This window comes from Athene noctua, chromosome 2, assembly GCF_965140245.1.
Source record: "Athene noctua chromosome 2, bAthNoc1.hap1.1, whole genome shotgun sequence".
NCBI classification, from domain to species: Eukaryota; Metazoa; Chordata; class Aves; order Strigiformes; family Strigidae; genus Athene; species Athene noctua.
In genome coordinates, this window is record NC_134038.1 from 26,760,211 (window position 1) to 26,783,356 (window position 23,146).

At 39.8% G+C, this 23,146-nt stretch overlaps 2 protein-coding genes across 3 annotated transcripts in view; both read left to right on the top strand.

Moving 5' to 3' along the window:
• Nucleotides 1-23,146, top strand: part of RAD54B (RAD54 homolog B) — a 66,695-nt gene that overhangs the window by 12,658 nt on the left and 30,891 nt on the right. Inside the window, exon 1 of one of the 2 annotated variants that reach the window (XM_074898719.1) lies at nucleotides 13,105-13,406. The exons of the other annotated variant lie outside the window; for it this stretch is intronic. The gene's annotated coding sequence lies outside the window, so the exon portion shown is untranslated. Of the gene's footprint in view, nucleotides 1-13,104; nucleotides 13,407-23,146 lie in introns of those variants that run through there. 2 annotated transcript variants of the gene reach the window in all.
• On the top strand, nucleotides 6,765-12,938 carry FSBP (fibrinogen silencer binding protein). Its single transcript, XM_074898720.1, has 2 exons — nucleotides 6,765-7,189; nucleotides 11,418-12,938. Exons 1-2 carry the CDS (start codon nucleotides 6,819-6,821, stop codon nucleotides 11,941-11,943), a joined length of 897 nt encoding a protein of 298 aa, XP_074754821.1. The 5' UTR covers nucleotides 6,765-6,818; the 3' UTR covers nucleotides 11,944-12,938.

Sequence of the window (23,146 nt, forward strand, 5' to 3'; positions counted from 1 at the left end):
AACAAGTTAGTGATAAGATGGTTATCTCACTGTCCTCAAAACATCCGCTAGGCAAACTTAGAAGAATGGAGAAAGCTGCCCCTATGTCAAATGCAGGGAATAGTGCATGGGGAAGTATTTTGAGGTTAGTATTTAAAGGATAATCTCCAAAATTTTCATCTATGAAAAGATGGGATAATTGCAGAAACTTGGCTTCTCTTATAAAGTTTCCTTTTCTAGAGGCTATCTTGCTAATGGGGATTTAAGAATTTAAGCAAAATATCCTGAGAAAATCATACGTTCAAATCTTTATGTATTTCTCAGCTCCTTCTGATCAGTCATCAAAAAGCTTGTTGGAAGAGAGGATCAGAGAAGATACAAGCATGTATTAAGAACTGGATGCACTTCTGAATTTGTGAAAAATAGCACTCAGTTTCTCTTCTTTTAAGGATATGACTTATAAAGTGAAGGGCTAATTCATGGTGCTGCATAGTCACTTAGTATTATAATTTAGAATCCTGTAGCTTTAAGCCAAACTTAGTTTGAAGGATGGCTATGGATCTGCATGTGTGGGCCCTGGAATGTAAGACTGAGATGAAGATAAATGCTTCAAAATTTGGCATGGGGGGCATTTTAATTGTCTAATTTAAATATTTCCCATTTCAGTGGGGTAAATGTAGGGAGAATGCCTTACATCAGTAGAGGGGATAGAAGTGTAGTTAGCTTTTATGCTTGGAATTTTAGCTTATAAGAGCTCTGGAGTAGGCCATGTGTAATTCAGGGTAGTTTCAAGAGAGCAGTTTAAAGGTAATAATTACATTATTAAAGTTTCTGTGCTTGTCATGAGATACACGCACCCTTGTCCTTGCAGCAGTTGCAAGAATTGTTAGATGTTAGAAGTTAATAATGTGCTAGATGGTGATCACAGAAATAGATGCTGAAAAAAAGAGGTAAAGCTTCCCCTGTTTATCCCTGCCCTGAATGCAAGACGGAAATTTAGAAGTAACTGTGCAGGAGAAAGGAAGGGAGTGGTCTGAGAGGTTCAGCTACAGGAAGGAGAAGAACAAGAAAGTACAAAACTGATGGTGAAAGTGTTGATGAAGACAAAAAAATCAAGAAAAATGAGAAAGTTATTTGAAACACAACTTAAATGATCTAAAAATATTTCTAAGAAATCTGGTGAGAATGTATTTAAGCACTGTAACTTCCAGGTGAAGTCATCTTGCAACTTTTGGCTCACGAAACTTTGTCATCCTCAGCCTTCTCTTAAATGAAGAATGCCTGCAACCCTCAGTTTTGGAGACTGCCCATGAAACAACTGTCTCTGTGAGAAACCTTTGGAGTTTAAAACTTTCTGACCCACCCTTTGCTGCAGAAGGCTCTTAAGACAGGCAGATCAAGTGACTTGGCACTGTCTTGCTGTCATGTCAGTAAAGAGGGCTATATGATGACCTAATGGAACTTTTGCAGCCCTTACTACCTATAGACACTCTCAGGTCATCTTATGCAGCTGCCAAATTCATTTGCAAGTGTGAGCAACTGCCTCAATACTTGCCAAATGTTTCTGCTGCCAGTATATTCAGTGATGTGTAACATACCCCATCCTAGCTGCTGAATGTTCTTAACAGTTTCTCATAAGCGGAGGGGGCATCAGGGTTTCACTTCAGCTTTGATTCAAATTTTGCACTTGTCCTCTTGTTCTTAAGATTTTCAGGCTCCTAGGTGATTGCAAATGCTAAGCCCAGGTCCCTGCAAAGCTAGTTTGCTTGCACATTATTAGATAGGAACAGATGTCCTTCAGACTTATTATGGGGCTATACTACGTGGGCAGAGCACCTTCAGAGTTTAGCAGTCCTTTTTCTGTTGAGTTGGTATTTTTTTGCACTGGAAGGTACCAGCCTGAATCACTTAAGCTGGTGTCATTCCCTTCAACGTTCAAGTCTGCTGTCTGATCCAAACTACATCTTTCAAGATACGTTCTTTCTTAGGGCATCCTTAATTCTATCAGATTTTTTTTTGTCTTTGAATCATGTACCTTACAGTGATTTTTGACTTTTTTTTTTTAAGTCTGTCATAGAGAGATTCTTTCTTGGTTCTGTGTAACAAAGGATCCTTCCTCTCTCTTCATCCAAGATGCTCCCCCAATTTAAGATATTCTCCTTTACAGGGTGTTCTGTCCCATAACGTGCCAAAATTTACATGGGCCACTTGATGTGGTTGTTGGCCACAATAAAAATCTGTCACTTGTAAAATCTGGGCCCACTGAGCTTTTTCAGCAATTCATAGTCATTTGGCTACTTTAATCCCTGACTGTAGTATAGCTGTGATTCTGTCATGTCTTGATAGCTCTCCAGGATGCACTATTTGTATCTTTTTTTGTGTGTTAGTTCTAGACTTTTCCACAGCAAAAACCTACCTGTTACTTGTAGTTTTGAGTCTCGCTTCCCAGCTGTTGGACTTCTGCAACCTTACCAAGAGGCTGTTGATTGTTTTTTGAATAATCATGCTGATTTTAATTTCCTTAGAAAAACATTCTGATCTACTCTCACAGCTCCCACTTTTCATGAACTTCCAAATACGACAATTTCATCCACTTGAAAACAGGGTTTTTAAATATTAACATTTAAATTGGGAAGCATCTGGGGTTTTTAAAGGAAAGCATCAAGCAAATAAAGAAAAATGCTGAATCCAAGACTTTTTTATTTTCAAAATTTGGAGTAGATTAGTGAATTCCATCTTGAAAATATGAAGGAAAAATGAGCTGTACCTTGGCGCATAGGATTAAAGCAAGAGGTACAGAAGGCAGTGAAGTGATGTGAGGAGTGCATGCATGGCTATTTTCTTCAGCAGTGACCAGAATTTCCTCCTTGCTACCTGTGGTTTGCTGTTACCACAGTTATGCTAATACAAGTTTTTGTAGGGTGCATTGCAAACCATATTCCTAAAATGATCCAGATAGAGTCTGAAGAAGCTTTTCAATGTATTTCTTTTTTGCGAGTTATTCGTCCTGTGGCACACTGGATCAGGGAACTGCTGGTGGTTAAAACGTGCCCAGCTCAGAAAAAATTATTAATTTGCAGACAAATCAGTTTCCTGATCTGACCTGCTCATAAGATTTGTGAGTGCTCATATCAGCACGGTGAAGGGGCAGGAACATGACAGGATTGGGGGGAGACAGAAATTCCTTTTTTGGCAATGTCTCACATTTATGTTTACTTAAACCAATTGTTAAACTCTATGCTTGCCAAAAAAAAAAATAAATAAATTGATTAGTCTGCAGCTGGATCACCTCCCTGAACTGTCTGTGCTAGTGTTGGTGGAACATGTAGGGTGAAGGGTGGACTGCAGTAACATTTCTTTTTTTCTGTAATTTTCTTGGAACTACACCTATTGTTACTTATACACTATAGAAGTCTATATGTAACATTTGCATCCAGGCTTCTCACCTTCTGTGATTTGTCATCCAAGTACTGATACGACCTTAGGCTGATGAGCAGAGCTATTTTTAAAAGGGGGAAAAACAAAGTCTTAGTTGGCAGTGAGCTTCATTTTTACAAGGGTTATTTTACACTTCTGCAGAACAATATGTAATTCAGAAATCTCTGTAGTGGTATTTTGCTGTAACTGCCTGAGTATGGAAACTTGGTCTCTTTAGCAACATCAAGCAGTAAGGTGATAGAGTAACACAAGCTTAGATAGGTCTATATTAGGAGTTGTTGCATCTGGTAGGCCAGTATAGAAGGAGCTTGCTACAGCTCCTTGTGGCCAGGTCCACAGGGATGTATTCCTAAGAGGTACATGTGTGCATGTACACACTATATATGTATGTGGCCAGCCATACAGAAAAGGCAGCACTTGCACAAACACAAGCAGTATTTATGGCCTCATCCTCTCCCTGCACTGTCTGACTGGGATGAAAGCCTGTTTGTGAGAAATACCTGTGTATACAATATGGATCCCTCCAGCAAGTGGCCTTAGACTCTCATTCTGCTCAGTCCTGGGCTCCCAGCTGCCTTACAAATCTGCACTGGGTCTCTCTGGCAGCTGGTCTGGATTTATGACCTTACCAGTGGCCAGTCTCCAGGTGTCCTGGTCCCTCTAGTAGACAAATGTCAGACCTTCTGTCTCTCCAGTATCTGGCCCAGATTCACAGTTGCTCCAGTTCTTGGCTCCCAAGCCTACTTGCTGGCTAGTCCAGCTTGGTGTTTGCCAGAGACCACACGCTGCCATAGGTACCCAGGCAGTAGCATGGGCTCCGGCCTCTGCCCCTGGGCCCCTGTGATTGGTGGTATAACTCCAGCTGCCAGCAGGTACGCTTCCATCCACAGTCACGCATGCAGAGTAGAAATTCCCCTCACCCAGGAAAATAGTTACAAATGTAGTTTAACAAGAAGATAGGACGAACTGCAGTGATCAGGCACAGGGCACGGCTGGACAACTGTACTGAGCAGCCACCTCTTTACATGCACCTGGCTCCTTTTATCCTTTTTTCCCCTGTATTTTCCTATGCTTGTTCTGCCCCAAACCACTTTCATCCCTCCCTTTTCTTGCCTTTGGTTGTTCCTCTAAATATCCTGTACTATGCCTTCTGCAATCCCAAAATACTCTTCCTGGCATCTCATCATGAGTCCCGTACCCAGTGGACAGCTACCCCTCCTTTAGTCTGCAAGGCGATCTAGAGAGAGACCCTCTGGCGGACTCAGCCCACTGGGCTGCTCGTGTTTCTCACAGCCTTGGGAGCAGCTGGACTGATGGCTCACTTTCATTTGGGTTACTGGGGTTCCTCTGCCTGACACTATTCGTCTGTGCTCGTTGTGAGTGTGGGAAGGAGCCTTTAATGACACAACCTAAAAGTCAAGAGACTGAGCACTGCACTACTGCTTCAACAGCAGAGGGTACAGCATAGGCTTACCTGTGACTCCTCAATTCTGATACCATCAGAACTTAAACTATCTGAGGCATGTTCAGGTTTTTTTTTTCCAGTTACTGAAGGACAACCAAGTGCAAAAATTAGAGGAAAAAAAAAAGGATAACCACCAGCTTTCTACTCTTAATGACAGTAAAGTGCAAAGTGTGGGGAAATAGGGAAGGATGAGTTGTTTAATAGTGATGTTTTTCATACAGTGCTTCTAACCACATGAGTATTTTGTTTCTCAAATTCTAGTGTAATGGGTTTCAGACTATAAAACGCTTTATTTAATCTTAGCTTGAAAGCAATTCCAGCAAAGTGGACTGGTCGCAATTTTGATAGGTGGTACAGACAAGCCAAGTCTCAGAAATGCTTCTAACATGCTTGCTATTCTAAATGCTAATTGATTTTTAGCAGTTAAAAGTCTCCCTTTGTTTAGTTTGAATTTAATGTTTTGAATATGGCTTGTCTCTGCCTTGGGTTTTTTCCCCTTGCAGCAAACAAGTTTCTACCTAGATCTTTATAGCCTTAAGATACTTCAAACTATAATTAGATTTCTCTTCCCTTCACCCCCCTTCTAGGCTCCCTTGTTTTCAAGGCTGAACATGCTAGGCTTGAGAAGCTGTTGCCACTATATCAAATGGTGTTTGTTTCCACCCTCTTGACTCTTTCAGCCGTGTACGTCATTTTTCAAACTTAGTTTCTGGTTTTCGTATTTGAGGGCACCTTTCCTTACATCTGCGGGTTTTTCTCTTGCTCCGATTTGTGGACTTAGTTTAGACTACAGAAACCTGAAGCCTCGCATGGATTTTTATGCGAGGATTTGGCTTAAGGTGATACATTTTCACGCAAACATTAGAAATGCACACAGATAGCATGCGCGTCTCCTTAATAAAAATCCCAGTTCTATTGCGGAAGAACGCCTGGAAGTATTACTATAAAAGCGGGTTGTTTCCTGGGGGCTCTTAGGAAAATCCCAGCCTGCACAGTCTGCCAGAGCACTGGGGAAATGTGCCGCGGCCGCCTGCAGCCTGCCCTGCGCGCAGCCCCAGCGCCGGGCGATGCCGCCGGAGGGCGAGGCCGGAGCCCAGCGCCGGGCGCGTTGTGGCAGCTGCGGGCCGAAGGGACAATAAAAGCTGATGGAGGGCCGGGGCTCGCTGGCGGGCGCCGTGTCGCTGCTCCGGCCGGCGCTGCAGGCTCGGCCGCCGGGAGAAGCGGGCTCTTTAAGAAGCCCCCGTGTAGGTAGCTGGAGCCGGCTGCCAAGTGCAGGAGAAGCTCAGCTTTACTGCGAAGCCCGCGCCTGAGTGTAACCTAACCGGCTGGAGGATATGCCGCCCCTGATTGACAGCAGGACCAGCATTATGCAAATGGCGCCGGGCGCGCGGCGGCCGGGGGCTCTGTCAGGGAGCTCTCTACACACGCCGCCCTCGCCCTTCGCCTCCCGCTCCCAGTAACGCTCAGTGCCTCTCACAAAGCAATTGTTGCTTTTTTGGGGACGTCGTTACATGTAAAATCATCTCGAGCGCGGTTTCAGTTTGAGATACGTGCGAGAGAGCTAGGGAGATGTGTCAGAGCTTGTTACTCAAGCTAAATTAGGTAATTTTTAGCTGGGTAACGTGCTAATCTTTAAACCTTTATGTTTTTAAATCCTGCGTATGTCTGGTCTCTTCATACAAAAGTGTATTTTGCTTGTTTCTTCTCGTCTTCTTCAGTCTGAAGCCTTATGTAGGTCAGGCTTGGCTTAAGCAGATTTCCTGAACCTGCGTCAGCTTAAGCTGAAGGAATTTTAATAAACCCTCCCTTGTAGGCGTGGGCCTAAATGAGACTAGCCTAGTTAAGCCTGATCTTTTTCTGTTTGTGAAAAAGAGCTGAGCAGAGCTAGGGACTGCATGGTGGCTTCAGAAACGGCTTCCTTAATTCAAAGATAACAATGGTTGGGAAGGCCAGATCTTCTAATTTTACCTTATCTGAAAAGCTCGATTTGCTAAAACTCGTGAAGCCGTACGTTAAAATTCTCGAGGAACATACCAATAAGCATTCTGTAATAGTGGAAAAAAACAAATGCTGGGATATCATAGCTGATAACTACAATGCCATCGGAGTAGATCGCCCTCCTCGTACTGCACAGGGCCTGCGCACGCTGTACAAGAGGCTCAAAGAATATGCCAAACAGGAGCTATTGCAGCAAAAGGAGACTCACTCAGATTGTAAAAGCAGCATTTCCGAGCCAACCAAGAAAGTTGTGGAGATGATTCCACAGATTTCCAATGTGTGTTTAAGAGACAGGAGCGGTGTTCAAAGGTGAGATGATTCTTTTTATTTTGTTACTGAATGAAAATTATGGCGCCTCCTATCTACTCTGTAATGCTTTGCTTGTGTTCAGGCTCCTAAAGGAAATGTTTATCAGAGAAAATCCCCAAATGAGGAACAATGACAAAGTAATAATGCTTTTGTTTTATGGGAAGCTTTATGGTGACTTAGCACTGCATTCATTTTTTCAGCTCTCTTTCAAAGCCTGTTTCAGAGTCTTTGTCATACTCTGGAAAGTGAGGGTTAAGCGAGTATCAAAGAGAAATAGTAGCTCCAACCTCTACCCCTCCCCTACCTTTTAATAGGCAGATTATTCAAACACTGGCAAAGTGATGGCTATTCTCCTCCATTTAAGGTAATACTGCAGTCATTTTGCAACATATGGAACTATTACCAGGTTAAATAGGATTTTTAATAAAGTTAGTTCACAGAGCTAAGAAACCTTACTCATATACCTTTTTTCTTTCATATACTCTAATGTTTGCATGTTATGTTTTAACCGACCCCAATCCTTTAAAAAAAAATCTGACTCCCCACACCACAGTGCCTTTGTGAGTGCAAATGTTTTTTTAAATTATACTTTTTTTTTGCATTGACAGTGGTTCCTTGAAACTGGAGCAAAGCTAATTGCAGTTTAAACTCCAAGCAGTTCTGTATCGTATGTTAGGTAGGTTAAATACAGACACTGAGAGGTACAGCACTAGAAGTTTTCTTTTTTTGTAGGTTTGGGTGTTTTGTTTTTTTTTTTTTTTTTTTTTTACTGCTCAGTAAAGTGAGACACACTGTCTAGATTTGAGCCAGACATAATACAGGCAGGCAGCATGCAGGCTTTCTTCCACAGCTGGCTAATGCCCCTCATATCTGACTTGCAACACTCTGCTGGTTCTGTATTGGTCCTTGAGGGATCAAAAAATGCCTGGGTCAGGTTTTGGTTCCTCCAGATACAAAAACCAAGCTAGGGAGGAGGGGAAAGCTCTGATTTTTTTTATTTTCCCAAGCAGATTAATGGGAAGCAAACTTTATGTATTTTAATCAGATATACTGATAGTTGGTGCAGCAACTCTTAAGAAAAGCTGGCATGCGCACACATGCTGAATTGGATTCATGGTGCCACTGGTTGAACTGAATGGTAACAATTGTCTAAATCCCAACATGCCAGATGCTCTAAAAATATGCTGTTGTGGGTCCTTTGCGTAAAGAAGTCTGAAGCAACTGGGCTGTGCTGCTGCTCCTGGTGAATGCCCCTGGAGGAACTGTTCCAAAGAATTCTCTGGAACAAAACTAGGCTTTTAATTGCGCTAATAAAGGTTGCAGTGTCTTGACTACCAACTTTTGTAAGGAGAAAAAAAAATAGTGTGAGAACTTCGGTTTGTAGATCGGCTTATAAAAAGCACTGACGCTTTTCGTGGATGATTAAGAGCTAATGATCTCCGTAGTTTGTCTCCTATAATTTAAACATTTTTTGCAGTCCCTCATGGGTCTGGGAACATTGACTTGATTACTGCTTACCCAAAACGGTTGTTCCTAGGAACAGCCAATATACTGGCCACTGAAGAAAAATAACATAATTTAAAAGATTACTTTTTTCCCCTGCCCAAATACAACATTATTTGATAGTTCTAATTTTAACTCTGAGTTGCATTTTACCCTAATTTTCAAAACTCTGTATATGGCTTAGGTTTTGTAGGAGGGAAATACAATTTACAATGAATCCAAATTCTTAGACGCACCTTTAAGCAATTTCTAGCTTGCTGTGATTAAACAAAACCTGGTGAATCATGGGTGCCTGCAGGGTTATAAACACCATCCCCCAATTGTGGTAACTACTGTTTGTCTTTCTTTCAGTCAAGTTGTCAGAAACAACATTAGTAACCACCATACAGGCAGCTCTTTTGTTTCTCAATTCCGTCTTTCTCTCTTTGCTGTCTAATTGTTTTCCTCTTAAGAAACAGACTCTAAGGGGAAAAAAAAAAAAAGAGCCTTATCAGAGTTACCTGAAGATTTGGTAATTTTCTAGTTCTGTGTGGATTACACTTCAAGAGATGAATTTTTCACTGTTTGGAGGCTCTAGTCTATATTAGACTAAATCTTACCTATCTTTCTTCTCCTTAACCTCTCTCGGTTTCTCTTTCTACCCTCTCTCTGTTTCCTTTTGTCAGAATGACCTGCTTCTCCTGCTGGTTGTTTCCACTTTTCTCAGGCTAGAAGCTGGCCAGGAGCCAGCAAATAAGGAGGGAAGCTGTATTAGAAGCTGCGGTTGTGAGGAGGGGGAAACCCAGAATGACAGTCAGCACTGGGGAAAACAAGTGAAAATCTGTGTGTCGGGTAGTACTTCTGATGCTCAATGAGAGGAGTAAAAGGAATGTGAGAAAGAGGTATATGGTAAAAGGTGAAGCTTTGTGGCATGAGGAGGAGGGAGTAAGGTGATACAATTGGTACTCTATAGGCAGCTCAGGTAACAGTCTATTAAGATAACCGTGGCGTTTTCTTCAGAGAATAAGTGAAAGGTCTATTTTCAATACCTGCTTCAGATTGTCCTTAATAAAAAATACTTAGTTAAATTAGTTTGGGTGGTCGACAGGATTAATTTTTGGTAAATACATTGCTCTGACTCTACTGAACATTTTTACAGTTGAGTATTGAGAAGTTTTCATTGCTTTTATTCTAGAAAATGCACTTTCATGTTAATGGATGGCAGGCTAGATCAGGGTTCTTTGGAAACTGCAACCATGACTACTCCTTTTAAGCCAAGAGTTTTAAAGACCATGGGACTTGCAGGAGAGATTATCATGCCACCTTTTGATCAAAGAGTTAGTGCATTTACACAAGAAGTAGGATGTACAAATTAAATTTCTCCTTTGCTTCTGGGAATTTGAACCCACATCTGTTGCTAGCCAGGAGAGTGTTTTAATAACCAGATAGTGTTTCTCAGTTTGTGGCTTGTAGGGCTCACATGGAATTAAAAAAGTTTAAACACCTCCCACCCCCCAATTTAACAGACAGCAACTCAGATCCTCCAGGGTTGGGGAGCATCTGTGAATGTTACATTAATCATGGATCCACTTGTTGCCTTTAGCTGCTAGCAGCAGCTCAGTTCTACAAAGGTTGGGGAATGTCTTGTATCTGCAACCACTAGTTATAGCCTGTTGTTTTAGACAGTCATGGCCATGATGATGCACTGTCTTCAGTATCAGTAGCAAGTTAATATATTCCTCTTCCCATGTTACACTGTACTGCCTTCCCAGCCATGCTGAAAGTATTCTTATTCTTTGTAGATATGTACGGTAAAATAGATCAAGAAGCTGATCTGGCGTTAAAAAGCATTACCTGAATAAAGGAGTGATGTGCAGAAGCGTAGGGTTTCAAACACAACTAGTGGTAGAGAAGTGGCAGGAACAGCATGAGCCAGTATTACCATTAAAGCCAATGTAATGTCAAATAATGATTTGAGGTGCTGCTGACTCAGGGGTTTACACAAAGACAGATGAGTCATGTGGGCGTTGTACTTTTGAAAAGAAATGCACAGAACTATAGGCTACTCTTAATGGAAGCATTTCTGTGCCTTCTATTGAAACTTTAGAAAAATATTGGCATCACCGACTCGGAGAGAAGGAGCAAGCAGGGATTAATTTGATTCCCTAATCTACTGGCAGGGCCATCATTTGAGCTCTGGTCTCTTCTCCCAAGGCTCTTTGAGTAGTTTTATTCAGTGACTGTTTTACATTAAAAAAACCAACCAAGCCACCACATACTTGGGTGCGTGTATTGGAAACAGGGAACACATTAGAACAGGAGGAGATGAATAAGTTTGGAGATGGAAAGGTTTCTGCCACAGTCCACTCGATCTGAATTAATGCCCTTTTAAAATCACATTATATATTATATAAACTCTTTGTCAACTTGCAAGACTTGCTGCTGCTTTGTTTTTATTCTCATTGGTCACTAATAGCCCTTCTAGTTTCTCCAGTGTCAGAAGAAGGGCCTACCAGGATAGTTCTCTGTTGGCTATACTGCCTTTATAGCAATAGAGCCTGGATAATACAGGGCAGTGTATGTGTGGTGGAAAAAAGGCTGTGTGCTTGCGGTGTTTGGGTAATGAAGTAGAGTCCCAGGCAGAGATAGCAGAGTAGTATTTCAAATGAAGATTTGGTTACTTACAGCTACAACTTTAAAAAATAGTTTTTAATGGATTATTTAAATATGATTTTGTGTGTTCTAGTGCTAGTATCGATAAAGAAACAATTGCTGGTACCAGTTCACCACAGGCAATGTTGGATCACCATCCTGCGACAGTCATGATGGAATTGCAATCAGAAGAGGATGTCAAACCTCCTCCTTCTTTGGTTATAGACTCACAGCAAAACGAGAACTTAGAACAAGAGGAAGAACACCAGCTGGTGCATATTATGGAAAGGTCTCCTTCAACATCAGTATCTTCAGTTGATATGAGAGTGATGATGTCTCCCTCTCCTGTACCAAGAAGAGATGAGTTTTTTAGGCTTGAGGTTGGAGAACGCTTTAGACCAATGTGTGGTTATGACCCACAGATGTTACAAATGCTGAAAGAAGAACATCAAATAATACTAGAAAATCAGAGAAAAATTGGTCTTTATGTCCAAGAAAAAAGGGATGGTTTGAAAAGAAAGCAGCAGCTGGAAGAAGAACTGTTGCGAACAAAAATCAAAGTAGAGAAGCTGAAGGCAATACGACTACGCCGTGATCTGCCAGAATACAGCAATATCTAAATATTTTATTACTTTTGTCACGTTCTTTGAAATACTTAAAATAAATGCTTTTACCCTAGCAAAACTGTTCCTTATGTTGATAGGAATGGATCGAATCTGGGCTTGGGGGATGAAAGCATATTTTCCATGTTGTTGTTTACGTACCTTAGAAAAATACCTTGTATGGGTTCGAGTGCACCAACTCTTCTGGCCTGAAGTATAATCAAATCCTCTATATTTAAGTGTTTAAGTTGATAAAAATCCAAGCTTTTAAAATATTTCCACTTATCTCTGTTAGAGTTGTGATGAGCTAATGGAAAATTAGCTCAGCTTTTTAAAAAAATTTTGATCATATGCATTATTTTTTCAAATAATAACCTATCCTTTAATACCTTAATGAAGTTACAGGTTAATAAATGCATATAAAAAGGAGGAACAAGAGGCTATGTTTAAATGTCTTATTCTTTTCAAGCTGGTAAATCTTAGGACAGTGGTGAAATTTTGCTGATGTATCAGCTTGGAAAACAAAATTACTGGATTGTTATATTTTTTTAATGTTCAGTAGACAGTTGAATAAATGTACATCTTTTTAAAAGTTAATACTTTTTATTGTTTCCAGTGGAGTGTTTCCATAGGACGTTATCAAAATAGAGACAATGAATGCAACGCTTGGTTTTTAAAACTGCATGCATGTGTAATTTGTGTGTACAGTTACCATGATTGTATATTCAGTTATAGTAATTATACTGGTGATCAACCACAAAAAAGTCTAATTTCCTCATTTGCATGCATAATTACTACAGTGCATGTGCAACCAAGACAGTTGCAGGTGCCTTTGATCAATATCACTATGACTATAAGCTACTGAAATGAAATAGTTTCTGTATGTAAGTTACATGTGACTTGAAATCAACAGAAGATTCCTTGTCATTCTGGGTACCTTTTATAAATGCTGTTGTTCTGGTCTTTCGATTAGTTTCAAATAAAAAGCCCCAAATGAAAAAGAAATTGATTCTTCTGTCTGTCCTCGTAGCAGCTGTTTCCTCTGCAGTTATGATCAACGTTCATAACTGGAAGAAAAATACCTGGAAAGCATAAGTCCCAGGTGATTAATTTCTTCATAATTCTTAGTCTCTTGCCTGTTATGAATGGATTCACAACTGCCTTAGACCTCTGGCTCTGTATTCCCTGTAACGATACTTTCTCCTTCCTCTAACCTTTAGCACAAGAGAAGGAAATGAAGCACGGCGTCAAGGAAAAAGAGAGAACAAAGGAGATGTAATTCTTCCTGTGCCTCCCATCTCAGAGGGCCCAAACAACAGAAAGAGCAAAAGCAATAGGAAGGAGAGTATTTCTTCTTGCAGTTGCTTGTAACTGTCACTCTTGTCACCACTGTTTTCCCAAATCTGCTTCTTTCTCCATTCCCACAGAACCTCAGCGTGCGAGCATGGGGCATTGGTCTGCATCAGCAGACTCTGAATGAGGTAAGCCTCGCACCTCCTCATCGGTCTTCTGAGTGAATCAGGTTACCTTTGTAGCCACAGGGGTAAATGCTTATTAAAAACTGAAGGCTGGAAGCATATAAGTGTAATTGAGGTGCTAGTGGAGCTTAAAGAATTGTAGTTAAAATTCTGTGATAGTGATGCAAGAGAAACAATCTTGACCGTTGGTGCCCAGGATAACTTTAACAGATTACAGGTGGGAAGAGCACAGGAAGCAAGTCTGTTGGTTACAAACAAGAAAAATACAGACAGTGAAAACAGATGTTGTCAATATGAAGTTCCCCAATACTTTTCAATTTGTTTTCTAGAGAAGAGAGCACTGTAAGTGTTTGTTCTGTTGGGATTTTTGTGTGTGCTGAAAATGATGATGCCTGAATAAATGGCCTCTTTTTCTGTACAGTCCTTGGCTTTCTGCTGTATTTTTCAGTTCGAGAACATTGATCTGGTTTTGCGGAACTGGAAACACTTCAATGAGATACTCACTTCCCTGAGTTTACAAGAGTGAAAATATTTGCTTTAATAAATAAATTGGGACTTTATTTGTTCTATTTCTCAGAAATGGGAAACAGCACTAAATTCTCTGCACTCATGTAATTTGGAAATGCCTGATCTTATTCTTTCAGTTGAAAATCAGAATTCTGGTTTCCACTTGTAAGGAATTAATTTCTATTTGTTGTTTCTGTCCTTACGTATTATGCAAATGAACAAGTTTTAATAGTTCAGAAAATAATTCCCATATGGCTTATCGTCTTGCAGTGGTTTTGAATTATAGCTATGCTTATGTTGGCCACCAAAATGCTCTAGAGACTTCAGAATATTTTCTGTTGATTTCTCCATTCTCCTTGAGCTAGATGAAGAGGTGACCTCCAGGGTTTCTATTGGCGTGATATTTTTATTTTGAGGACTAGAACCAGAGGACTCCAGCCTTTGAAAGCTTGCAGTCCTTTCTGAAGTGACAGGCAAAGTAGATGCAAAACCAGAACTCTTAAGTAAAGCAAAGTCTCCCTTGTATTCTTGATATTGAAAGAAGAAGGATGTAAATGAATAAAGAAAATACACTGGCCTGGTCAGAGCCATCTCTGCATAGTGAGCGTTCTTCCACGTTTGATTGTTCTGTCTTTGTCTCATTTCTTAGTGGAAAGCCTTTCATTCTTACCTGCGGACAGCACCTCTAGTTCAGAGATCTCTCGTGCTTCTCATCTCCTTTGTTCTCGGTTGTGTTTCTTTTGGGTTTTGGGGAGCTTGGGGTGGGGGGAAACATCTCATGAGTCCCCATGGACCTTGCTTGTTTCCTTACCAGTGACATGACATTTATTTCCTTTAATATTTCCTCTTCAGTGACATTATATTGATCTGTCAGTGCAGTATGGTGCTGACCATATAGTATACCTTTCCATGCTGGTGGATCTGTGTTTCTCACTCCACATCTGCTTTACAGTATCGGGTTATCAGTCTGAAACAGACTTCTCACTTTTCAATGCCTGTTCCTGGGGTTTTTCCATGTATTCCTAATGTGGGTACATGCATCACAGCTGTACACATACATCACAGATGCATGACTGTAGTCCTTCTGGACTTTAAAGTGCTGTGAATTTTTACCGTTCCAGCAAATGGTATTTCATTACCATGTGTGAAAGGGATGGTAGGAAGCCCTTCCTTCCTTCACCCCTGTCCTTATCCTCTTCACTACATCTGGCAATGCCATTCCCTGCCTGCATGTTTATAATGGACGTAGTAGAAGCAGAATAATTTTTAGCCAAGGACAAATTTTTACCATATGTTCGTGTACTTCTAGTAAGATAGCTGAAATAAACAGGCTTCAGGAGTAATTCAATTCCCATCTAATGGATTTATGTTTAAGATTAGAGTAAAAAACTGTAACTATGATAACTTTGTAATTGTGATAGCATCTTGTGTAACTTCATGTATCTGAGTAATTGTCTAATGATCAGTCTGTAATTTTGTCAACTACTCCCTGGTTATCTTGCTTTTTTTGTCCCTTCTCACTTCCCCCCTTAAGTTTATGACTCCTGTGGAATCATCTCAGTTGATGTGCTTGCCTTAGATAAAAATTCTTATCAGGTAAAAATGGTAGGAGAGAGGAGTACTCCAAGACCAGGAGAGATTATTTATAGCTGATCTTGCTTGTCATACTCCTGTTTTCTAACATCTTCCACCTCACTTGCTTCAATTCCTTTCTTCCATTTATATTTCTACACATTTTCTGGCTTGGAGTTTTTCCTTTCATTTATGCAATGAAAATGCATAGACTAGAGCTTGCATACTGTCTTCCTTGGGCAGACTTTGTGTCCACTGGATTTCCAATAGGCAAAGCTACTGAGTTGGTTATAACTGAGAGTGCTGTTTCTGTGTGGGAGGAACAAATGAGGGATTGTGATACCCAGGCTGGCTGGCTAAGCTTTAAATTTATTGTATCTTATTTTAAAGTGCTTTAGAATGGTTCCATATGAATTTTAACTTCAGTACAATCATACAAAGTTTATTCATGAAGATGATAAAGTGTTGTTTTCCTAGGGTGTTGATTACTGTTCTATTTTGCACATGAAAATAAAGAGAAGCCTTTAAAAAGAATTTCTATTAGCTTTTTTCAAGGTTTTGAAATACATGAAATGTAGCTTCTTGGTGTGTTATCTGTAACAAGTCATGCTTTTATTCTTTTTTCAAGTATCCAGGTCTTAAATCATTTGAGAAATCTCATTGTCTAAGTCTTAGTCTAAAAAAAAAAAGTGTGCTGTTTACAGTAGTTAAAATAGTAGTCTGTTAGCTGGGTAACACATGACTAAATTTCCGTCATGCTGTGATCTATGTTTCTGTGTTTTATCTCTGCTAAAAATGAAAGCAATCGCCTCAATGTCAGCCAGGTTGCCTGTGTAGTGATGGTTACTCTTAAATGGCATCCAGTTTATCTGGGCAAAGTTTCCTCCATCATAAAGATACAGCTTCCTAATGTTTTATCTAATAGTAGCTAACCAAATTAGTCTTCGTGAATTCTTTCTTGCAAAACCTACAGTTGCTAAATGTGAAAGTAGTTGAAAGCCTCAATTGTGGTTCATGTGTAAGAGAGGGTGGATAAGAGTCAGAGAACCCAAGGAGAGCTCAGCTGGCTGCAGGTATTGGCATTCCCCACTGCTCCTGTCTTTCTTCTGTGCGATGGGATTTCACACTATTTTATCCTAGTGATTACACAGAATGATTTGTTGATGTATCCAAACATCTCTGAGTGAACATAACACCTTGTTTGACTCTATTATTCACACAAGAATATAATATAATTTTCATTGAATTGTTAATCAGCAGTTACTCCACATGATTTATGACTTCTATTTGTTGTTTAGCAAAACTGCAGCTTGAAAAATCCTACTTAAGTTTTTGTATTTTATGTATGCAAATAGAATTTGAAAAAAAGGAGGTCATTGTTTCCTGGCCATTTCCTGTTGGCTCTCATCTATAGTTAGCATAATTACAATAATTAGCATAATTTAACATAAATGTCAGCTAAAAAATAATTCCTCTGCATTATGGTGCCCCTCCATACTCGGTTGAAGTCAGGACCTATTTTGGCTCAGTCATTTTGTTTACAGTATTCTGCGTGTTGCCATTTTCTTACTTGGCATGTCTTTGTATGATCCTTGTTTATATTGCTAATGCTTTCTCAAAAATGTCTGTTTTTAAAGCTCAGAACTTTCTGCATGCTTGAAATAAGTAAACCAATTTATAAATCACCATTTTTTTTCTTTTGCTTTAATAGTGAAACAATAGGAGAAAATGTTTATCTAGTTTGGGGATGGGGAGGAGGGATTTTGGACTGCCTGTTAGTTACTACAGTGTTAATTGTTTCCTCTATTATATCAGATAAAATCTGTTGCAGTAGTCTCAAATTGTATCTATTATTAATCACTGAAGATGTCACGTGAAAGAAAATAATTTATCGTAACTCTGTAGCAGTTTGAAAGTAAATTTGACTTAACCCACTTGTCGATATTGTTAAAGTACCATTCTGAGAAGTCTAGAAATGTTTGTGTGGCAAGTACCAGAAATACAGAAGTAAATTTGCGTATGCATAACATTACTATTATTGTTGATACATTCTCTGTCATAATATGTTATTCACTTAGGTGTGCACATGTAAGCAAAACCCCATTATTTTTAACGTGTAAACTCTGCAGGTTTCACCCAGGTGTGATGTTTGCGTTGATTTGTGTTGTAAGGAAGCTTTGGCAGTGAGTTGTACATCATGATGGACTTGCAGGTGACATTGGTAGCATCAACTATCAGTTTGGCCAAACCACTTTCTGCTGGGTTACCTCCTCTCAGGCTATAGTGTATGTGTATTTGTGGTTGTTTATGTCTTTTTGAAGTAACTTAGCTTTTTTCTGTAGGCTGGACTGAGGGGGAGATTACACTGGTTTGGATATATTGAGTTTTTATGATTTTCCCTTTGTAGCGTTCTAGTTTCTCTGTGCTTTTGAAAAGGTACCTTAAAATTTGGCACCCAGCTGGTCTTTGGCCATCTCTGTAAAACCTCACTCAAGTTTGTCTAATTCATAAGTCATTGGCAAACACAGAATTTGGTAATTTTCAGTCCAAGTTTGTTGTACTTCAGATACAGTCCCTAACTGAATTCTTAGGAGAGTCTGTCCAACCTGGACACATCGCACTGTTGAGAGCAGAGATTTCTCAGCTGTGAACACCTTCAATGAAAACAGGAAAACGTGTTCCTAGTTTTGCTGCTAGCAGGACAGCCAGCCTCAGTGTGGAAGCCACTTTGTTTAGATCCAGAGAGGGTGACAGATGGACAGCAAAGATCTCGAGCACAGCTGCCCTTTTTTCAGGGGGATAAGGATTTCAGAGCTCTTGCACAGCTGCATAGGGCATGGCCCAGCTCTTCTATGAAAAGTTCAAGACCAGCAACAGCCTGGAAAATAGGACCTGTAGCTCTGTGATTCAGAGTACAGCATAGTGTGTGCACAAGGGAGGGCCGAGTTAAGCTTGCTTAGGGAATTTAGCCGTTGCTTGTTATAATTATTTCTGCTAGATAAAATTTGTTCCTTTCTGAAGAGGTTTTGTTATATAGCTGTATGTGCTAATTTACTGCAGTTGAGTTTTGAAAATACATGATTCCTAAGTCAGCTTCCAAGATGGTACTAAAGATGTTTTTCAACAGTCCAGAAATTAAATATATTTTGAGAGTTTCAGACACTTTAGCTCTGAAAATATAGTGGGCATCTGTAAAGATTGTTTTCAGATGAAATATAGTAGAGATAAATTTGATCTTTTTAAAAATCTCATCCTTCTCTGATGAGTATGCACATATGTACGCACACGCACACACACGCCCAGTGAGATATGTGTATGGTAAGTTGATAAGAGCTGTGCATGCTGCAGAGGCCTTCAGGCAACACCAAGGGTCAAAGCAGTCCCTTGGGAATAGCAAGTGGACCCATTCTGCTGATGGAAAGCTGCCACATCTCCATGTGTTCTAGCGTTTCCTTATATAAGGGTCAGCTCAGGACCAAAAATAGGCAGGGTTGACATGAAATAGACTGTTAAAGGCATCCCGAATTTATGGCTCCCTGCATGGAATCATCTTACTAATTTGCATTGGAATTTCTATGCCATTTAAGTTATATTCAATTTTCTTACATCCAGAACCAGCAAAGGAAGCACAGTAAGCATCACTTACCTCCACAAGGATGAATTTATCTTCTTTGCTCCTCCCTCATCTTTCCTGTTCCAGTTTTGCTTTTTAGTAAGAATTAGAACTACAGCTTTAGGTTTTTGTGCTTGGGCCATAAATACTACTTTTCTGCTTGGACTACTGAATGGGTTACATTTATGTACATCAAAGTTATGTAACTTCATTTGGAAAGATTACTCTCTTCCAAATATTCCGTCAGCCACTCTGCAAGTAATCATTGCTGCACAACACATGAAAATTCTCAAAAATACGACTCATCCTTTGTGTGCCTCTTTCCAGGGTAATGTCATAAATTTTAAAGTCCTGTTTAAATAATTTAGGATAAGAATATATTGTATTTCATGCTTTTGACAGTGGGCATAAGTTTTATTTATTATTTTTATTTTAAAGACTCTTTATTATAATCCAGGGAAATCAAAGATGGGCATCAACAAACACAAACAGTACATTAAAATATTTTTCCTTCCAATTGTTCTAAAACATGTTAATACAAAGGATAGATAATCATAATAAAACTCTTTCTGCCTGCTTGCTTTCTGTTACAGATCTGAAAGTTTTTCATTTTAGGAACAGCACAGAAATAGAGTTTTGTTTTTACTAAAAATCAGTGGAAGAAATAACAAATGATTAAGAGAATGCCAAACTATGCATGTTCAAAGTGCCACCTATGAATTTAGCTGTGTAGCTGCTGTTAACATTTAAACACAAAAGGATGCATACTTGCATCTCTGTAAGCTACTTCGAAGATTGGCTGCTTTTTGAAATGTCTACAATTGGCCTATGATTGTGTAATAGTCTAATAATTATTTCTTAGTAATTTGGGGGGTTTTGTAATTTAAATATTTGGAATTTCTGCACTTATATTCATTTAGATTATAATTTATTGCAATAACATTCAATATTTACAGAACCCAACTATAGATGTTGCTTTCTGACATGACTTTTGCATTTATTTTTTGAAGTAAAAGAACCTTTACTTGACAAATTAATCAAAACAACTTGTGATGTGGATGGCAACATTAAGAAGTGTAGTAAACAGTCAAGTTGGATGGCATTTGACTGGTTCCAATGTTTTACCGAGCTTATCTGGCTCACTACACCAAATCATGCCTGCAGCCTTTCAGAATTCTCAATGATGCTGCTTTTTCCTTTGATAATAGGAGTTGCACATCTATTTCTGTGGATTTGACAGAAGCTTTCAGCTTAGTTCATTAAATTTTTACAGTGGAAGCTGAAGTCAGCTTAGGAAGATAGTTTTCTACCATGGAGCTGTATTTTGGGAAGTACATGCTTTCCATCCTTCCTTCTCTGCAATTGACACCCTTAGGAGGTAAATGTTTCATTAAACGATGGTGAGAGGATTGTTCCTGCTTGTTCAAAGTACATCTACCATCTCTATTACTGTATATAGAAGGTTTCCTATAAGAAAATTAAGGTTGCAAATTGAAGTACCCCAAAACTTGCAAATACACATAACCTGAATCCAGCCTTCTCCTGCTGTTGGGTGTAGTCATTAATTACATGATTATTGATTATATTTCTGTAGGATTCCTTGCCAGTTTCAATTCACAGAATGGACTGCGTCCACATAGGGAGCCACTATTCAGTATTTTCTTTCCATTTCTTTGTTCTGTTACAGACTTATGCCTTGTTTTCAGCACACTATTCAAACTATTTTCAATTAATTAGTTGTTTTTTTTTTTTTTTTCTCTGGTGCCCATCATGATAGTATCTGAGTACTTCACAGATGTAATTACGTTTCACAACATTCTTATGAGATAAGAGGTTGGTATAATCTCCACTTTCTAGGAGATAATGCAGGAGTTAAGGCACAAAGAGAATAAAACCAAAAAGCCCTGTTATTATTGAAGGTGCAGACTGAATCAGCTAGGACTGCATTATCTCAGTGCTTTAGTATACTGTACAGTTAATCTTTCCAAACCACAACTTCTGTTTGCACCTGTGAGTGTTCAATGTTACTATCAATGAGACTGAATCATAAGTCAGGTGCTCAGACAAATGTTTACTGCTGAAAAGTTGGGGTTAATGACTTTACACCACAGAGGAGCTCTAGAAGACATGCAAGTAAAATCTAGTTCTCTTCAGTTTATCCAACCACAAGAGTGGACTTTCTGTCCTTGAAGTCGTGGCCTCCTTCATCACACACCTTTTGCAGTTTGCAACAAAGCTGCTGAGGGATTGCATAGGCAGCAGCGGCCTCTTTTTTTCTTGCTGCTGCTGCTGAGCAGTTTGGTTCTCTGCACTGAATGAGGAAGAGGTCCCATGGCGTTGGTAATGCAGTATGTTTTCTGTAAAGACTTTATAATGATCACTGCATATGCACAGTGGGGCAGATCACATCACTGGAACAGTCTTGGTTTTGACATCGCCAAACTGCTCGACTTCACAACCTTAAAACTATTCACTTAGTGGAAGCTGGGGTCTGGGGGTTGGAGCGGGGGTGTGGTGTAGTTTGTACTACAGGATTGTAGATGTTAATTTTTTGGCTTTTAGAGCAAATAACATTTCTAAACAGATATACCATATAATTTGATGTTTTCATCTATGCAAGACTTGCAAGGTTGAATCTCTTTACCCTTTGGGATAATAAAATGCATTAGGAGGTCGCTGAATTCAGTGTAGACCCTTAACATAGCGGCATGCAGTGTTCTGCTCAGTGAGTTTTGCAGGTGTTTGCTGACAGCAAAGAAACTGAAACACTGGAAATTTTTCAGGTTGAAGAACAGAAAGTACCAAAGGGATTTTGAGGAAAACGGTATGATGATCCAAGCTTTAGCTCCTGGTTTGCTTTCACTGATTTGTTCACTAGAAATTATATCCCTGATTCTGGCTTCTCTACCAGTCCTAAACTCAGAATTGATTTGGGTTTGTCTCGCAGGGTATAGTGAGTTAAAAGTTTAATTTGCCTCTATTTCTCATGTTGCACCTAAATCTCCCCTTGCTGTCTTTCCCCAGCCCTACCCACATAGAGAGCAGCTGCTGAATCCCATAATGTAAAACTATATGGAACAGTGTAACAATAATAATAGTTTTATGTTGACTACCTTGGTAGTCTCAACATTTGAATTAGGGAAAAAGTTAAACTAGAAGGATTGGGGAAGAGGTGTGGGCCCTGTTTACTAGGAGGTTGGATTGCCCTGAGTGCCCTTCTGGGCTCACCTGCTTGACATCTTTTATGTTGCAAAGTCATGCTGTTCTTAGTTGGTTTCTCCTACTCTCACTTTTCACTTTATTTTTCCTATCACTGTCTAATCAGCTCCTGTTCTCATTTCTTCCTCCCAGGTCTTCCCTTGATGGCTTCAAGCCAGCTGTATGTTAATCAGTGAACTTTGAATTTTGAGGGACAGTGGTGAGGGGCAATAAATTTTTCTTGCCCCAATTCCTGCTTAGAAAATCCCAACTCTTTCTCTGCTGCTTGACTTTTATACTGGACTCCCATCCCAGTCTGTCCCAGATATTTTCCCCATCCCGTCTCCTAAAATAATCTGTTGTCTTCCAACTCTTTTTACTCCCTGCTTGGTTTCTAGCCTTTCCCTGGCATGCTCTGCCCTGGCATGCTCTGATTCCAGCTCTGACTTACGGTCTTTTACCCAGTTGTGAGTTTTCTACCAGGTTAACATCAGCCTTTCTTTTCTGCAGTAGTCTTTCTTTTCAGACTTCTCTCAAATTGCTCTTCCCTGTAGCTGGTCCTTGTCCCTCCCCTCTGCCATATTTCCCTGGTTGGTGTCATGAGGGGAGATGATGTCTCCAAAGGGTAGAGACCAGGAGAAATTCCCTTCAGGCATGCTTGGAAGAGACCCAGCTTTGGTGGTCTGAGCAGTGAGAGCTGTGACTACAGAGAAAGCTATTCTAGCATGTCCAGTGTGTAATCCTCAGGAAATGAAACTGCAGGGAATGTGCAAACTGTGTGTATTTCCAAGAGCTTTAGTTTTCAGGAATGGAAAAAGTTTTACCCCAACCAAAAGAAAAAAGAAGTTCTATC

Bases quoted from the DNA above. Each gene is read 5' to 3' on its own strand.
- FSBP (XM_074898720.1), top strand. From the start codon at position 6,819: ATGGTTGGGAAGGCCAGATCTTCTAATTTTACCTTATCTGAAAAGCTC. The intron at 7,190-11,417 runs GTGAGATGATTC...TGTGTGTTCTAG, and splicing joins GACAGGAGCGGTGTTCAAAG to TGCTAGTATCGATAAAGAAA.